Raw genomic sequence first — 18,448 nt, 5'->3', positions numbered from 1 at the left:
TTTTTAAAACTTGCGTTTTTGTCTGTGACTGCTGAGTTGCTGGAGTATTTGGACATGCTGGTTTTCAGCCCAGACTCCACAGGTAGCATTGGGTAGTAATGTATTTTAAACACATTTTTTTGTTATTGTTAGAGTTTCAGAAGAGTTGATATGATTTTTGGTTCTTTTTGCCAACTCCTTGAGAACAATAAATTTCGATGTTCTGACAAAGCACTCAAAAATAAGGGCGGTACATGTTTGCTTTGGACTCGCTGGGCACTATTTGTCTGCAACACGACTTCCTGCGAGTTGTATTTTGTCTGAGAAAGGAAGGATCGAGTAACCAATTTAGAGTTGCCACCCAAAGCCGAGTGCCCGCTTTCCCCACAAGGACCAAAAATACACACAAACAGAGCAGTGTGCCTTTTTGGGAATGGTGTGTGTGGCTGCTTATATTGGCGTTTCCTATGTTATCCCTCAGGTTTTTTTCTGCAGCACAGTCACTTGAGACAGTCTTTTAAAAGTCTTGTGAGTTTTTCCCAGTCCGGCACAGTTTGGTCAGCACCTTAAACGAGGGCCAAAGTCTGAATCACACCCTTGGCGTAAGTGTGTGATTAAACGAGTTGGTGTTTTATGCTTACTGTATGATCACATGTCTGTACAGAGTGGACTGTATGTGCTCGAGTGTCTGTTTGTGTACAAGTGCAGCTGCTGCTGTCTTGTCATGGGCATTTGCTGTGTGGTTACACAGTGACGTGTGGCGGATGTTTGGCCACGCCTCATCGCCTTGGAGCATCACAGAGATTTATCTTGTGACTACAAGACCTGCATCAGTTTCTGCTTGAGCTTTGTTTTTCTTTTCTGCTATGAACATTTTGGCTGTTTTTCTTTAATCAGTATTAATTTTTAAGCTGCATCATTTTACTTCCTTTTTCTGATTTCACTTCCCCAACAGATCCCCCTGCCTTCGATCCTCAGCTTCTCGTGTGAGAAAGTTGAGAAGATGACACAAAAAAAGGCACGTGGTTACATTTGCACGGTTATGACTTAGGACGTGCAGCAGTGAGCAGCTCCACTCAGCTGACTTGTGTGTGTTTATGTCTACAAACATGCATCAGTTCCCACATGTTTGGCTAAAGAGACGGAAAGGCTTAGCAATTTAGATCCATGCAAAGATGAGAAAGAGACATGGGAGCGAGCGAGGGAGGGAAAAGTTGAATGCGGGGGGGAGAGAGAGATAACGTGGTGGGAGGCGGAGGGGGGAGGGTGGCCAATGGCAGAGAAAGAGAGGGAAGGGAGAGCACACAGAGGACAGAAGGAACGGGACGAGGAGCTCTGTGGAGGAGTCTGCCCCGACCTCGAGCATGTAGTGGCCCGCTGCAGGCAACGGCCCAAAATAGAGCCCTTTTTTTCTGCTCTCCTTCTTCTTCTGCTCCTCTGCTGTCAGAGAAAAGGGAGAGGTTTCTTAGAGGGAAGTTCACTGTCGGACACAGAGCAGGGAGAGGCAGCGGGAGCTCTCCAGAGATGAACCGAGGAGGGTCTTTTAGGAGGCGGCTCTCCTCTCTGAGGGGGGCATGGCGATGGAGTACAGGCTACCTTTTCAGGAAGGTAGGATGCGATGGATGACGGATGGATTTGGCTAAAAGCGGCTCTTGTTGCTTCTTCTCTTTCCACGCTCGATGTTTTTTTTCTTCTTTGTCACAGAAAATGTTTTTTGTCTCCTTCGCAGACTTTTACCAGCCCCCAACGTCTTTTCCCTCCCTCCCCCCCTTCCTCCCTTACTGCCTCACTCTTTCTCAGATGGTTAATTTGTATGGCCTGCTTGTAAAGTCAACCTCCCCAGATGTTTTTCATCTGGAAACAGGGCCTGGAGGACCCCCCACTCTAATTCCCACCTCCTCCTCCTTCTCTTTACCCACTACCTTGCCTCTTCCCCCTCCTCCCTGATGGAAGTTCCCAAAGGATATGGGATGCGGATTGTGTCGTGTTTAGGAGCTTAATGTCTTTAACTTTGGGAAACTGTTGCTTGTTAAGATTCTTTTCTTCTTTCATTCTGTTAAGCTACTCCAATGTGCTCCTGCAGACCCTCCATTCATGAACTCGTCACACATCATGATGTCTTTGAGTTTTTCAGAGGCAGAAACATCAATGTGACCACAGTGAAAGTTATTGTCTTATTGCTGACCCTGGCTTCAATGCAGCGCCTTTACTCTCCCAGATGGTTGCAGTTTAACTTAAATCTCGTGGCTCATAAAATCCTCTGCACAACAATTCAGACTAATTTGAAGCAAAAACTATGAATTAACCGCCGTCTTTGCAGCACAATATAAACGACAGCTCTCTGGCAGTCTCTAATTAAGACTTTTTCGCTTGCATGCTGGTGGCTCCGTGTCCCGTGTTGGCGTCCCTTTACCTCAAGAAACGCTTGGGCTTTTCCTGACCCTGATGCGCGGTAACTCCCTCAGCACCGCTCGGCACAAACACTCAGCCCTCTTCACGCTCTGCATTTGTCTTTGAACCCTCTCTTTTGGGTCGTTTCTCGCTCATTCATCTCTGTCCTCCTCTGGTGACTCGCTGCGCTTTGGAGCCCCTTGCAACATGTTGAAGCACTTAGTCCGAAGTGCAGACAGAGTGGGGGGTGGATTTGCTTTGTGTCACCTCAGTTGGGCAACTGACTCATGTGAACATTTGGGCTGTAGAATCGAGGGGAGGGAGGCAAAGCATTTATCAAAACAAACGGGCCGTTCTGGGAAAATACCCCATCGTCTGATATGTTTGTGTTTGTGCCTATGTATGCGTACGCATTCACGGCCCCCCAGGAAATGTCATAATTAATACAGATATTTGTTAGAATCTCCAGATTCACCAAATAATGGTTAAACTCTGTCTTGGGGTGTCGAATAACGCTGTTTTGTCAAAGCTGTTTGGCCTTTTAGTGTTGGTGATGTAACACACCAGGTTGTAGCAACATAGAGACAGTGCTCACTCCCAACCCATCACATCTGGATGCTCGTAAAGGTTGTCATGTTAAAACAAACTGGGTAAGCATAATTTTTTAAGGACGCTGCAGAGGCGTGTCTTTGCTTTCAAAGGGGACTTTTTCCCTTTGTGTATAATATTGCTGCAGCTGGTACATTCAAGCTCGAAGGATGCAAGCCACTTCTGGCAGAACGTTGGTATTTGATGCCGTGGGATGTTGAAATGCCAGATAATAACTGTAACTGTAAGGTTTGACTTTTATTTCCCAAGAATTTAGGAGGTTTTAACGTTGGACCAGAGTTAAGTAACCTCCCCCCAGCTGCTTTAATGTCATTTATCACCAGTTGATCTAGTGAAAGCCTTCCACGGTGATAAAAATGCAATTTCCCGGTTAAATGCCCTGGTACTATTAGGGGGAACCAGGATCTCTGAAAGTGAAGCTATCTATTGTGTTCAGTTTTTCTACCCTCGATCTTATTTAGTCCTACTTTTTATTTTTCTTAAATGTGTATTTTTATGAACCTGTTGTTTTTAATTCTACTGGTGTGTAGTATTTGTGCATCAGCAGAAGGTGTAGTAATGGGAAAATGGAGCAAAAGGTCATGCTTAGCCCTGACTATTGACATATCTGACATGGTGGCTCAGTGGTTAGCTGTCGCCTTATAGATGGCCGCCAACCCTGAGCCTGATCCTGCTGGAGGTTTCTTCCTGCTAAAAGGGAGTTTTTCCTTCCCACTGTCAGCAAAGTGCTTGCTCATAGGCAGTCGTTTGATTGTTGGGATTTCTTTGTATTATTGTGTCTTACCTTACAATGTAAAGCACCTTGAGGTGACTGTTGTTGTGATTTGGCGCTGTATAAATAAAACTTAATCGAACAGAGTAGAAAGAAGGTCCTCTGTCTGGAGTTTCCATCTGTTTCCTGTACCATCATGGCCCAGGATATTTTTGCATAAAGATTTTCTAAAAAAAATCATAAACAGACAAGCACAATCTCCACCTGAGTCTCCCTTTTAGAAACCTTTTAGACTATTATATGAAACATGAGAAAAGGTTTCACATTTCTAACAGAGTGTCAGTTCTTCACTCAGCGACAGTCGGCTGTTAGGAGAGCAGAGCAGACTAATGCTCATACAGGGAGGTCAGTGGTGCTCTTGACACTGATGGTTAGCCAGCCAATCTGATATAATGGATGATGACGGATAACAGCCCCTTCCTGTGTACATGTGACCCAAACATCACAGGAGAGTGAATAAGTCCACGTGCCCTCTGACCCCCCTCCTCAAGCTGGTCTGAGTAGGGGGGCGAGGCGGGCCAGGCTTAGTGGAGCCAAACACAGCCGGTCACTTTCAGCCACACTTCCTCTGCTTTGCTCTGTGAAGGTGCCATGTGAAGCCGTTCTCACATGGCGCTACACAGCTTCATATAAGAGACTTCCCCCTCCTTCCCTTCCTAAGGTATAATACACACTCTGCAGCACTGATCAGATCTTTGTCTTTCAGAGTGTTTATTTTCTAAAGGGATGAAAACAATTTCAAACTCTAACTGCCTGTTAGACAGTATAACATCACAGGACTGGAGACAGCTGGCTCAATCACGCGTTTACAGTCTCATTTGAGCAGTAAGAAGATCTGCCGTGTCGAGGTGAAGTTCGTCAGAGTTTTCTGTTAGTATCATTACCTCAGCTACTCCACAGATTGAAGCCTGATTGGCTGATTCTGAATTTTCAGGATTGTTTTCTTTAAAGATCTACATGTGGTATGTTGAAATTATAGTAAAAGGGGAAGTGATGCAGTCATTCTTTCCTCGGTTTCCACAAATAGTTGTGTTGATGCTTCTATTACATGTGCTGCGGACAGCGCTGAGGGGAGTGTAAATGATGCTTTCAGGACAAATGATGCCATAATACATCTCTAAATTACCTCGAGCATCAATTTTCTTTTAAATAATAAAGTCCAGATATCACACAACATATATCTCAGTACTGATATGTGTAAGAGGCACACACTGTCTCTAAATATAAGATATATATATATATATATATATATATATATCCAGGTCTTAAAAAACACACTTTTCTTTAAAGCCATTAGGGAGAGACTCCTGTGCTTGCAAATCAAATGTTTGGTTATATGAAAGTGTACAGGAAAATTATGCTCGACTCTTTTGATTGCTGACCACAGTAAACACTTTACTGATGATTTTATGACCTCAACCACTAGTTTCAAGTCTTACTCAGTACAACATAATGCTTATTTTGTAAATTATGGTCTCTATTAGAGGGAAATAAGAGGGTAAAGTAGGTAGTGCTTTAGTTAGTGATTGACAAGTTGTTGAGTGTGCAGCATTCTTCTGTTTCTCACTGAGATGCACCCCACAGACCTCCCTAACTAGTCTGTGACTCTGCTACAGCTACAATAATTATGATTATCATTTATGCCCTGCTGTAATCTGTAAAATCAAAGGCTGCATTATTTTCCAAATTTCAGAAGATTCAAATTTACCAGCAAGGCTGAGCTGGTTACATGGATGACTGTGAAGCAGTCATTTTAATAATTGGAACGTCTCTTTAACTGATTTCCTTATTTGGTGTATGAATGTTTTTTAACAGCTTGTTGAGAAACATCTTTGTGTGCATGCAAAGAATACTAATAAAGTTTTTCTTTGTGATTGCAGGGCTCAACAAAATCCTCAAAGAGCATGGAGTCACGGCGCAGACCATCGAGGTAGCTTCCCTTCTTTCTTGTCTCCTGTCCTCCTCCTCATCAGTTTTGAGTTTTCCTACTTTTCCTCTCCTCTACCCTGCCGTTTCCTCCCTTCTCTCCACGTTTCCCATAAAAGGCTTCATTTGGATTATCGGGCTGCGTTTGTTTAATTATTTTAGAAAACGATCTCCCCTGCTTCCAGCAAAAGTGCAGATTTATAATGAGGGGGGTGAAACAAATATCAGGCTTAGCTCTGTGTGTTCTCTGCATCCTGCTTGATAATGTGAGGAATCTGAAAATGAAAAGTTTAGATGTAACGTGATATTGGCCGATTTTTACCAGGGGACACTGTAAAAGCAACATGCCCCGCTGTTGAACTGGACCGCTCGGTGTGTTGTTGGACATAAAGATATCTGGTGTCAGCCTTGGTCCTCAGGGAGTCACACATGTTGTCAGTTGTGTAATTAATGTGTCAAACTTGATGGCACAACACAACTGTGTGCTGTGCGAAGCTTGAATGACAGTTTGGCTCCCTCGCAGCAATTCACCTAGATGATATGAGGTAATAAAAACAGTTCAACATCTGGAACATCAGCATGTTTAACAGCCCATGCAGAGAACGTGTGAGTTCATTTACTGAGAGGATTACACCTGATTTCCATCCATATAAAGGAAAACATTTTTAAGTGCCTAACATCAGAATCATTGACAGTTGTCTGATGTAATCCTCCCACTAAATTAACTAATCCAGTCAAACTCTGGGTTCAGACAGGTTTGGTACATTCCTATGATCACACTTTTTATTTGCGTGGAGGTTTGTGTTGCTACGCCGTCCTCTAAGCCTACAAAAAAAAGTACTTAGGTAATACTACCTACCTACTTAGTTTAAATAACTAGGTAGTATAGACAACATGTTATGAATTCTTTTCTTTTCTTTTTTTAATCAAAGCTAAATAAAACCACAATTCTCACTTGTGGTAAACATAACATATCATAACACACCTACAGTGACAGGTTAATTTGACAGCTGTGGTCATGCAACATTGCAGATATTATTACATAAGTTCTCTGATTCTGAAATGTGGTGCACAACTCTTTCAAATGAAGACTTTTAGACATGCTACTTGCAAAAAAGAAGCACTGAGTTGGAGCATTTGCTTCAAATGAGAGCAAAAGAAAACAAACTACCTAACTTTAAGATGGTTTGTCTTGATCCATGCTGAATCATCCCAGTAAGGATAAATCTGGTAAATACCAAAAAGTTTGTTCTGTTCATTTGGACATAGCGTTTTGAGTGGGAGAAATGTTTTGTCACTCATCCAAGTGAATTCTTCAGAGACTGAAGACGCTACGTCCAGATAACCGGAATCAGTTTTTTGGGATTTACGATGGTTTATCGGTATAGGTATACAAATGTAACCATTTTCAGGTCTGTTTTTGTCTTCATCACCTTCTAGGGAAGCATTGAAATATTTAATTGGTAAATAATATCCATTACCTTTATCTGTTTACTGTTTTGTGCTGGAAAGGGAATATACAATAAGTTTCTCCTGAAAATAGTTGCCTGTCACTGGAAAACCAAAACAAGCTAAAATGGGCTTAAATCCCTGGGAGCTTGACGGTCTTATATTACAATTTGTCATTGTGAACTATTCCTTCTGCATCACGTTTATATAATATTTAACATATAGAGGTGAAAAGCATCTGTAACTAATGCAGAGAAAAAATGAATAGCGCATGGTGTTAAGTCGTTTGCTTAAGAAACTCAAAATATTAATAACAGAAAAGGTCAAATCAGTCTAAGTAGCGAGTTTAACTTGGACGAGCCAATTGACCTTTTGGGTCATGAGAAAATATGTGGTAATATGTTTATACCCATCAGGAAGTATGACAAGTATGATTATAAGCTGAAGTCAAGTAGGGTGCTCCGTATTTTGAATGGAGGAAACCATGGAAATCCTGGTTGTTGACTTTTATTGCAGATATCTTGGGGGATTTTTTTTTTAAACAGTTAAATGTCTAAGGTTTCTTGATTTAGGAAAAAAAAGGTTCAGTGTTTGTCCGAATTGACAAACAAGATCACTGCAGCACTGAAATTGAGCATGCAGAGATAATGCGTCATTCGTCAAATGCGGTATGCAGAAAAGGAGCAATCGCTTAATCTCTTCAGCTGATGAGAAGCAGGTTGGCACTCAGCCGGTCAACACATGCTGGTGAATCTGGAATGGGACCAAACCACAGGTCTACAGTATATTGGCTTTGACTGCACTCAGAGGTGAGAGGCATACACAAGGAGATGCAAGAGAGTGAAAAGGAAATGGTGGGAAAGAGGAGATGCAGGTTTAAAGAAAGATTTTCAAAAACTTGATAAGATTTCTGTCTCAGCACAGTAGAGACATGTGCGACATATCAATTTCTTTTATCTGAAGTGATGAATAATTTCCAGTAAGCATGTTTTGAGTGGCTCCAGATGTACAGAAAAGAGCAGGTTACAGTATTTGAACAGTAAAGCTGGAGCGATCCCCTCTCCCAGACATATGAGCAATTTCCTCAGGGGCTACTCACAGCTGACAAATGTGGGAAATATGCTGCAGTCTGGCTCCAGACACCTCTCGTGCAACCTCTTCAACTCACTCCCCACCTTCACTTCACCCACTTCACTTCTTTATGGCCTCTTTATGGTTGATATTTTTCTACAAAGGCAAAAGTCGGAAAGAGGCTTGATCAGTTGAGGTCTGTTTATTGCTAGTGAGATGGCGAGTCGCAGAGGATGCCTGTACAGCTCTACATCTCAGCCTGCAAAATGATTTCAGCCCATATAACTAAACCAAATCCAGACATCTGCAAGGAAATGAGAAAAAAATGTAACTTGCGTATATTCACAGCAATATTGCATAAATCTTGCATGTGGTGATCTGTCTAATAAAAACCCACAAAACCTAATCAACAATCTTTTTGGCTAATATTTGGCAATACAACAGAATATATCAATTAACAAATTTCAGATAAACTCTGATTGCAATGTGTTGGCGATCTATGTTTAATAATTAGATGGCAGTTAATTGCAAACCTTTGCAAATTTGTATGAGAGTGAATACAGTCAGTCTGTGATTGTTTGCAGACAGATTGCCTCCCACCGCGCAACCTGTGCAATCACATCACAAATGAAAGTGGTCCCCTAGAGTTAAGGGGTGTGGCATATTGTTGGTCACTGCAAGTATTTAGTGCAAAATCACCAGACAACTGCGTTTTTCTCCCATCCACCCTTCTTCTTTTTCAGTTTTTTTTTTCTGTTAAGGTGTTTCATTGTATACATCCTTTTTATGTGTCAGTTTTAGATTTATGACATCTGATTGCTAACTTTTATCTGCATGTCATTCATGGACTCCTCTAGGGACTGCAGATGAATATCTGGTACTGTACATTGTTCCTGTGTTTCTAATTAGGTGGATCTTTTTTTTTTTAATTTCCAAGAGAGATTTCAGTAATTATGTGCAAATGGTGGGAGAAACGCACACACACACATACAGAACTAAACTAAACATTAAAAAGTGTGCTTGCACTTACCTCACAATGCTCGTTGTAACAGCTCTTTGGCACGTAAAGTAAAAATCCCACCAACAGGGCTACAAGAGTGATATGTAAAAGTGAGTTTGACAGAAAAATGTCACAAATCAATAAAGACAAGAAAATCTTTTCAAGTACTTCTTCAGAGCAATATCAGTGAGAAATGTAAAAGTAACAATGAAATATATTTTACACTCTAAAGACTATAAACACACTGTGGGCAGCACATTTGGGGACAAGCCCAAGCACCAGACGTCCATTGGTACCATACAGTATCATACTATCCCAAAATTATTTAGTAAACATTTTAAAAACAGACGCAGCAGAAACAAAGTGCTGTACAGTGTGCCCCAGGGTGGCTGTGGCTGCAATGTAGCTTGCCATCACCAGTGTGTGAATGTGTGTGTGAATGGGTGAATGACTGGATATGTAAAGCGCTTTGGGGTCCTTAGGGACTGTTAAAAGCGCTATATAAATACAGGCCATTTACCATTTACCATTTACACAAAAATAATTACAAGGATGCTGTTTCTGGGGTAAATCTGGTCAGTCCTGACCTTTAAAAAGAGGGATTTGTAAAGTAAAAGTCATCTTTTAGCAAACATTGAAAAGAGGGATAAAAAAAAGACTAAATGTGATTTAAAAGTGAGTAAAGCATCCACTAATTAATACAAATGACATTTAATTTGGTTGAGAGCCACTCCAGCCACGCAGATAACTTATTTTTTTAAGCATAAAAGCAAGCTGATGCCATGTTTTAAGGATCTTTCTTTCATGTAAGCACGACTCATTGAGTGCTGCATGTTGGTCTTAAATGGACTTTTCTCCAATATTTAGCTGTAAAAGCACATCTTTTTCTGCTAATCTCCTCAGATTACTGAAAAAATAGCTTTTTTGCTCCTTCGCTTTTTAACCAAATCTCGGTGTTGTTTAGACATCTGGAAAAGTCAAAGAGCAACACCTGCTCTCATTTTCTCAAGAGCCTGAGAGTAAATTACGGATCAATCAGGGAATTCTGACATCCCTTTCATCTGGGCCTCCTTAATCTCTCCCTTTTAGATCTAATCTGACCAAATGAGGGGAAAAAAAGACTCAGCAGAACAACAACCAAAACACTTTTGCTCATCACTGATCCTCAGTTTGAGTGGTCCACATATCCCGCAGCCCCCTGGTGTGTTCATCGGATGCGTCACCTTCTCCTCGCTCGCTTTTCTTTGCAGACAAAGTCTAAGAACATGACTTGTGTTTAATGCAGCAGGGAGAGCATGAACCCAGCTGAGATTTAGTGATGTCATTGTGGATTTGGTATTTATATGGTGTTTTGCCTTCTCCATATTAGGATATTTGTTCCATGTTGACTTGAAGAAAGAATGTTGTGTTCTAGTAATTCTGAAATGTTGTTTGCAACACTGCGGACATTCAGTTTACAGATGACGTATGAAGCCACATCATTTTTTTTTGTTGCCTTGGGCTCCAAATATGTGACTCTGAAGATGTGAAGTTAAAGTACAAACTTGAAATTACATCAGAAGAAGACGTGTCTTGTGACATTTCTCTGTAAGAAATGACTGTGTCCATAATAATGTCATTGCCTAAAACAAACTGGGACTGCTACCATCTTTAGTAAAGCAGCCCTCTCTGCCCATATAACATGAACTGGACAGATGTGTATCCAGTATCTGTATAAATTAAACAAAAACTGCTACCTAATTAAAATTGACCAGCTTTCATCCTTTTGGCAGTCTTCGGTTAAAGCCATTCAGCTGCAGTGTATAAATCACATGTGCTGCATTACTTCGGGGTATTAAAGCTATCTTTTGCTGTCCGGTGACCTGCATTGGTTTTTCTATCAGCTGATACTCAGAATTACTTCTTGTCTTTTTTCTGCAGGAGTGCGAGTTTGCTGCAGGCCCTGGAGGAGAGCTACGAGCTGGACCTGATCTACATCACAGAGCGGATCATCTCTGTCTCCTTCCCCAGCAATGTGGAGGAGCAGAGCTACGCTGCCAACCTGAGGGAGGTGGCCTCCATGCTGCGATCAAAACACGGGAACAACTACCTGGTAGGTTTTCAGAAAAACCGAATAGTTATAAAAAGTCATTATCAGCTTATTTAGCTAAGGTGTAACCACAAATTCACCTAACAGAGTGGTTATATAACATCTGCATCTGTATACTTTATATTACATGTGATACCTGCCTCACCCTTCGTTGTTCAAAGCATCGCTCCTGTTGCTTTTTGTTGGGCCGAAAAGTGGTTGCCTGCATTTAAACTGTTGTAAATGATTTGTCCTATTATCTGCCAAACAGATCTTAATTATATCTCTCAGGTAGAGGCAGTTCTTGGCAAAATGTCCTTTTCTTCTCAGGTAAAAAGTCTCATTGAGGTTAAAAAAATGTATTTTTCAAGCAGGATCTGGCCAAGAGGGCAGCAAAAATTACAATAAATAAATAACATAACATAACAGTATAAAGATATTTTAGGTGTCCGAAAAAGTCCTGGATTGATTATATTGGCGGCAGAATAACACATAAAGATAGTATCAAACACAAAACCCCCCCATGAAAAACATGTTATTTCTTCAGTTACTGGTAAATCCTTTTTACAAAGTTCTAATTACCAATATAAAGCAAAGATATTAGACACAGAAAACACCCCAAAACTGTGACTTCCTGTATCTGTTAGCAGTGTAGGATATAACCAGCATATTAGATATTAACACAACCAGCCAGTTAATAGAGAAGTTTCCCAGCAAGGGCAACAGTTAGTTCATTGACAGCTAACTACATTATTGAGTTACAGGTAGAGTTACAAAAAACTCTGTTCAGGACTGACTCATTCATGATGTGTTGGCTAATTTAACACCACCGCCAGATACTAAAAATGGCTTCGTTCGAGTTTGGGTGATGTTAAAAGCACATGATTTTTATTCACTGAACCAGGATGACCCTGCTAAATGTAGTCGTCTTTTCTCTGAAGTTTAGTGAAGCATGAATTTTGAAATCAAAAACATTAAAGCACAAAGCTAACATTATGTTGCACTGTAACATATAGAGCTAGCTAGCTCTGTCCTGTTTGACAACAATTAGTTTAATCCCATATTTCCTACATGGTAGTATTGTTAATATGATTTAGACTATAAAGATTTATTTGATGCTTTCTTATTTAGCTTGAAATGTTTCAAAGTCAGCCAGAAATTGAGTTTTCTACCAATTTCTCTCTCTACTTTGTTAGTTATCTATCATAGCTAATAAAACCAGTCAATGAGAGTTGTCATTTCTACTGCAAATGATGAGACAGCTTTTGTCTGAAGTTTTAAATCCCTAAACACTTTAATCCTTCTTACTTGGCATGCCTCAAAAGCCTGCAAAATTCTTCATGAAGCAAGCCTTGACATTTGGTTGCCATCTTGGTCCTGCCTCTTGACAATATTTTGATAGAAGCCCGAAAATAAAATGGGAAGAGAGGCATAGCATTAATTTCAGTGGTCTTTTGAATTGAATTAATAAGGTGCAGCTTATGAAGTTTTTTCTTTCTGCTAAATATTCCTTAATCTGTTTTAAACTGTTTTTATTGCCAAGTGGAAGCGTTTAGGAATCAGCAACTCACACACAAGGTGCATAATGCCTAAAAGCTGCTAACTGCCAGTAACTACAGAGCTCCAAACCTCCTCTAGGATGAACATCAGCACAGAAGCTGTGCACCAGGAGCTTCATGGCACGGGTTTCCATGGCCCTGTAGCTGTAATGTGTGGTGTATCATTCCCTCTGGCTCATCCCACAAACACACTGAACAAATATGATTCTAACTCAGATTATAGGCAAATAAAAACATATGTACCCTTACCTTTACTATGATAACCAAAGACTGAGGTGATAATGAGTACATCTCATATCATGAACCCCCATGTTTGGTTCAGTTGCTTACTGGCTTGGCTGTACGAATTCTCTAATATTTTCGTATTCAGGAATCCCAGAGTGCCCTGCCTCTCTCATTTAATATCTTGTGTAATATTTATTTGTACTTTTCTTTAGCTCTTCAACCTCAGTGAGAAGCGCTATGACATCAGCCAACTCAATCCAAAGGTACAACTGCCTGCTTAGCATCTCCTCTCTTTGTCTTTGTTACTGTATGACCACCGTTATGAACAGCAACCTTTCTTCTCCTCCTCTCTCAGGTTCTGGACTTTGGCTGGCCCGACCACCACGCTCCAGCCTTGGACAAAATCTGCAGCATCTGTAAGGCCATGGACACGTGGCTGAGTGCGGACAGCCACAATGTTGTGGTTATACACAATAAGGTAAGAGTGAGAAACGAGAGGATGCTGTAAAAACAGTCAATCTCTGCAGGCAGTAGAGGGTGCTCTCAGGCTCTTTTCACGACCCCTGCTTACCTCGGAGGCTGCAGCTGTTTGTGCATGTGTGCTTCTAATGATGTTCCATCTGAGTGAAACACTGACACTGAGTGCTTCTCTTTGTGTGCTTGTTGGGGCTGGATGATGGTTAGGAAAACACAAATTAAGGCTGTAAGGCATGCCAGTCATCATGGCTACTTAGGTTTATTTACCCCTTTTACCCTTAACAATACCATAAAAACTAAAGTGACCGATATTTTCCTGTTGTTGCCTAAACTTACTTGGATCACATTATGCGCTTGTGGGAAGCCTCAGTGTGCCGACACACACCATAAAGAGTATATCCAATACAGCTACTAGGCTGCCGTCCCGAATGTAATACCTAATCATTTTCACGTTAACCCCGCTCTGTTCCTGATTGTGTTTTGCAACATAGGAATTAACCATGGGATCCTAAAACATTCCCACAGGGAGGCTACTAACAAGTCGGCTGCTGTAGCAACCGCTGTTGTTTTTTTGTTTTTTTTCCTGCCAGTTGAGTAACGACAGTTTGGTCACTAAGGAAGCTGACCGTGCTGGTTTCCACAAATCAACAAATCATTTCCACTGGGCTCCACGCTGTTAAAGCTGCCGCGATATTTATAATGTGGAACTCACTCATTCGCCACCACGAGCTTTATTTTAAAGGCGGATAGATGGGCTAAAATGAACGCTGTCTCTGTTGACATAGTATCACGTGCCTGGACACATATACACGTTCAAATATGCAGACATTTTTTACAACCAGACGTGGGCCACTTGACCAGTTTTACACAAAACGGTCCGTTTACTGGTCATGCGGAGGGCTCAGCTTGTGAAAATAGTTGTATAATGTTTTCTGTGGCTCTGGAGAGTCCCAATGTTCTCGGCTGGGGCCTGGAGACTTATCCAAGGAATCTACCATGACAGAAAATTTTTTTTGCCGTTTTTGAATCTCTGCATTCCTGACAGCATTTTTTTTTTTTTTAAAGAAGGCCATAGTTTAATGAATTTGTATAAGTCAAACATAGTATGATAGATTATTTTAAATACAGTGTCATTTGGAGCCTGATTCCAAATAAGAACTTTCTATTGGAAAATTTTGACATTCAATATGCATAAAGTTGATATGTTCTGAGGTTACGTATACCTGCATAAAGCAACTTTTAACATTCTGTATCAACTTTTCAATTAGCCTACATCAAACATAATCGTCTGATTGCAACAGTGCATATATCATACTTTGTATGTGCACACCTTCAGCTTTAATTCAAGGTGTCTAACAAAAGTATTGCACAAGTATTTAGGAATTTCAGACGTTTTAACACACAGTCACACCCAAATTTCCAAAACTACAACAAATTTTCTTTCTTCAAGTACTTCTGGACCTCAGTGTAAGCGGAGCACCCTGTGGTGGAACTGAACTGTAAATAAGGACATGCCCTTCTTGAAATTTAACAAAAATAAAATTACTTTTAAAAAGAGAACAACCCTATCTAACGTGATACTAAATAATGTTGCAGTTCCTGTAAAAATAAGTGTCATCTGGTCCTTATTGTGTAAATTTGATGGCTATCATTAACCTGGGAATGATATCTGTACCTCTTTGCTTCTTTTGAACTTTAAATTATTTTTATGTCTTTTTTTATGACTAAAATAACCATTAAACATATTTGGACATTACACAGTTAGTGCCTGAAATACCTAGAGAAGAAATCCATAACAATATTGTTTTCTGCATGCTTGACCATCATGAGATGAAGATAAAATGCTTAGCTTACTTGTGCTTGACTGATGTCTTTTCAGGGCAATCGAGGCAGAACAGGAGTGGTGGTGGCGGCTTACATGCATTACAGCAACATATCTGCCAGGTAGGTCTCTGATCCCAGCTGCAGCTGGAGCTAAAGTCACATGTCCCGGCCACTTAAAAAAAGGAGCGAAAGTCAGAAAAAGAAGGCGTGAAGATGAAATCTGGCATTTTTGGAAAACAAGGGGGAGGGGGGGGGGGGGGGGGGGGTTGTTACATGAGGACAGGCTTAAGAGGAAAAACTCGATAAGCCTGCATTGTTCATCACAGGTTTGAAGCCCACATCTGAAGTACAGTTAAAGATGTGACGAGGCAGAGGGAGGGGGGTTAGACCATGAGACTGAAGACCACCAGTTTAATTCTGGGAAATCAAAAGAACAGTTCCTGATGTCATAATTATAAAAGTGAGCTAAAGTGAGTTAAGTTCTAAGAGACACCGCATCATGCGACTCAGATTATAAGTGAGCTGCTTTTCGTTTTCTGTGTTGGCTTTGTTTCTTAGATAGGACCACTAACAGAATGACCTCCTGGTAAAGAAACAACCAGACGAGCACGAATCAACGTTGTTTTTAAAATGACACCGATTGGTCATAAAAAAAACCCCAAAAACGTTGTACTTTCCTGGACAGCTGTAAGGTTCCTTTGTTATTCCATTATGCTGCAGGCTAAGGTAAAGGAGCTTCAAACAGAAAACAACTGTGAAATTGTGATGTGCCAGATGTGCAGGGAAAAGTTGATTTATGGTCAAAGCTTTTGATTGACTCTTTGCATTGAGGTTAAGTAGAACAGCTGTCATTAGTTTCTTGTGGGACGTATAGCATAGTACACTGTCATTAAAACATTTTTCTTGTTTTTTCTTCATTCTTTTATTTGTTGTCTTACTTATTCTAAGGTATCCACATTTCCAACAGCTGCATATTGTTCTGATCTCTAACAAATCATGAATAGATCTACTGTGGTTACTTCTGCTTTTCTCTCCTCTAGTTATCAAGCTAATACTCTACAGGGGTCATTTATGTGGCATATTTTCTTTTTTTCTAATTTATTTAAATCATGACTTGTAGGAATTTAAAAAAATGTTAATTCATAGAAAACCAATAGTTAATTTAGAAATTTAATTTCTAACTTTCTAAGCTGAACTTTGTGTTGCATTCACTGCTTATTTTGATCTTCTCCATTTTTTTACTCATGTCTGTTTTTGTTATTTTCAACTTTCTAATTTTTGTAACCTTACGGCTGGCTTTTTTTCCTGAGAGCTTTTTATATCAGAGGAATTCCCAGTTAAATAAAGGATAAAAACCATTTAAAAAAAACATTCCAGAAATACTGAAATGGAAATGGACTAGAAAATGTTCTCTAACAAAACTTTATTTCGAAATGCAGTGCCGACCAGGCTCTGGACAGGTTTGCCATGAAACGCTTCTATGAAGACAAAGTGCTTCCTGTGGGTCAGCCATCTCAGAAAAGGTCAGTCTTCCCTCCAATGTTGTTTCAAGTTTGACCCCTGAGTGAACTCTCTCGCTTGTGTCACTTCACTACATTTTTAAAGCCGTATTAATTGATTTTAATGGCCTCCGGGGGGCAGTAGAAGGAACCGTAAACAAAGTGGGAACTTTCAAGAATCGTTTGCACGCGTAGACGTTCAGCAGTCAAAGTTAAGATTCATTTGGAGTCGCATTTCTGCCCTGTTATGAATTTTGGTCAGCCTTATTCGCCACAAATTTTTTTTAAAAAAAGGCTTATTAGCTGCTATAAGATCATCTGTGGTGGATTCATAGTTGTGTTCGTTGGTTGGCAGATAACCAAAATCAAAGATTCATAATTGGCTGAACATGCAGAGTTGGGTGGCAGTTGTCTTTGGATCTGTCTCAGTAAATATAATTTGTGATTAGTGCCACTTTAAACCATTTGATGCATGAAGTTTTTTGGCTCCTTTGACATGACTGACAAGCTAAAGGTCAAAGTGAAAGCTTGTGTCTTGGATTACATGTTCATCCTTTAGTGGTCAAACACTGGGCATCACTTTAATCCCCGCCGCTTCTCTCCCTCTGTTCACTCAGGTATGTGGAGTACTTTAGCGGCTTGCTGTCCGGACACATCAAGATCAACAACAAGCCGCTGTTCCTCCATCACGTCATCATGCATGGCATCCCCAACTTTGAGTCCAAGGGAGGCGAGTATCTCTCCCACACACACACATATACCACGCATAATTTAGCTTTGAGCCGCTTTCTTAAATGCATTTTTTATGTCCCAGGTTGTCGTCCTTTTCTCAAAATCTACCAGGCCATGCAGCCCATCTACACATCTGGGATCTAGTAAGTCTTAAAAAGCACTCACGCTCAACTGCTTTTACAAGATTCCAGGGATAGCGAGCTCGTAATGGCTCAATAATAAAAACGCTGATTTTCCTTTATTGCCTCTCCTCTTACTCCCCCCTGCCCCCGATATACACCCACGGAACCCCTCTCTCCAGTTTAGAGTTCTCACTCGGCCCACATTATTGTATTTAGCTAGCCTCCCCAGCTGCAGGTTCTTGTTTCCCCACTTTAGATCCCGTAATCACGTCTAGTGTTATTGGTGACTGGAGAACCAAAGAAAGAGCCAGACAGGCATCTGTGTGGACGCCTGCAGGGTTTTCATGCCACAGGACCCTGTTGGTTCCCAGGGCCAGACAGGAAACAATGGATTCTGTGGCTCTCTGTTGTTGTTTTTGGAAACAGGGGAGTTTAGGAAAAAGGCGGGGAAAGCTGTACTGTCCTCTGAGAGGTGAGGCAGGCACACATTCTGCATTTACACCTTGTTTGGAAACATTATTATTTAGGAAGAAGTTAGTTTCTGTACTTAAATGTGCTTTTTTTTTTTTGCTTTTATAAGTATCTTGACAGTAGGGACAGTGCAGACTTTCAACTTTGATTCAAAGGTTTAGCAAAAGTATAGAATTAAGGTTGTTTAGGAATAACAACCATTACATCACCTCGTAAAACGACAGCAACTATGATTTATCAATATATATTCTGACTCAATGATCTCCTTATCTGA

General features: G+C 40.7%; 1 protein-coding gene across 18 annotated transcripts in view; it reads left to right on the top strand.

Moving 5' to 3' along the window:
- tns1b (tensin 1b) overlaps positions 1–18,448 on the top strand; it is a 160,263-nt gene that overhangs the window by 100,665 nt on the left and 41,150 nt on the right. For 17 of the 18 annotated variants that reach the window (XM_063499947.1, XM_063499939.1, XM_063499945.1 and 14 more), the window contains 8 exons: positions 5,632–5,681; positions 11,118–11,289; positions 13,262–13,312; positions 13,405–13,527; positions 15,406–15,470; positions 16,790–16,873; positions 17,467–17,579; positions 17,664–17,724. In XM_063499947.1, coding sequence (XP_063356017.1) covers positions 5,632–5,681; positions 11,118–11,289; positions 13,262–13,312; positions 13,405–13,527; positions 15,406–15,470; positions 16,790–16,873; positions 17,467–17,579; positions 17,664–17,724 — 719 coding nt within the window. Of the gene's footprint in view, positions 1–1,300; positions 1,588–5,631; positions 5,682–11,117; positions 11,290–13,261; positions 13,313–13,404; positions 13,528–15,405; positions 15,471–16,789; positions 16,874–17,466; positions 17,580–17,663; positions 17,725–18,448 lie in introns of those variants that run through there. The other variant, XM_063499951.1, reaches the window with a different exon arrangement.

Source organism: Pelmatolapia mariae, linkage group LG16_19, assembly GCF_036321145.2.
Source record: "Pelmatolapia mariae isolate MD_Pm_ZW linkage group LG16_19, Pm_UMD_F_2, whole genome shotgun sequence".
Taxonomy (NCBI): domain Eukaryota; kingdom Metazoa; phylum Chordata; class Actinopteri; order Cichliformes; family Cichlidae; genus Pelmatolapia; species Pelmatolapia mariae.
Note: the sequence above shows the minus strand (reverse complement) of the source record. Positions and strands in the feature narration are given on the sequence as shown.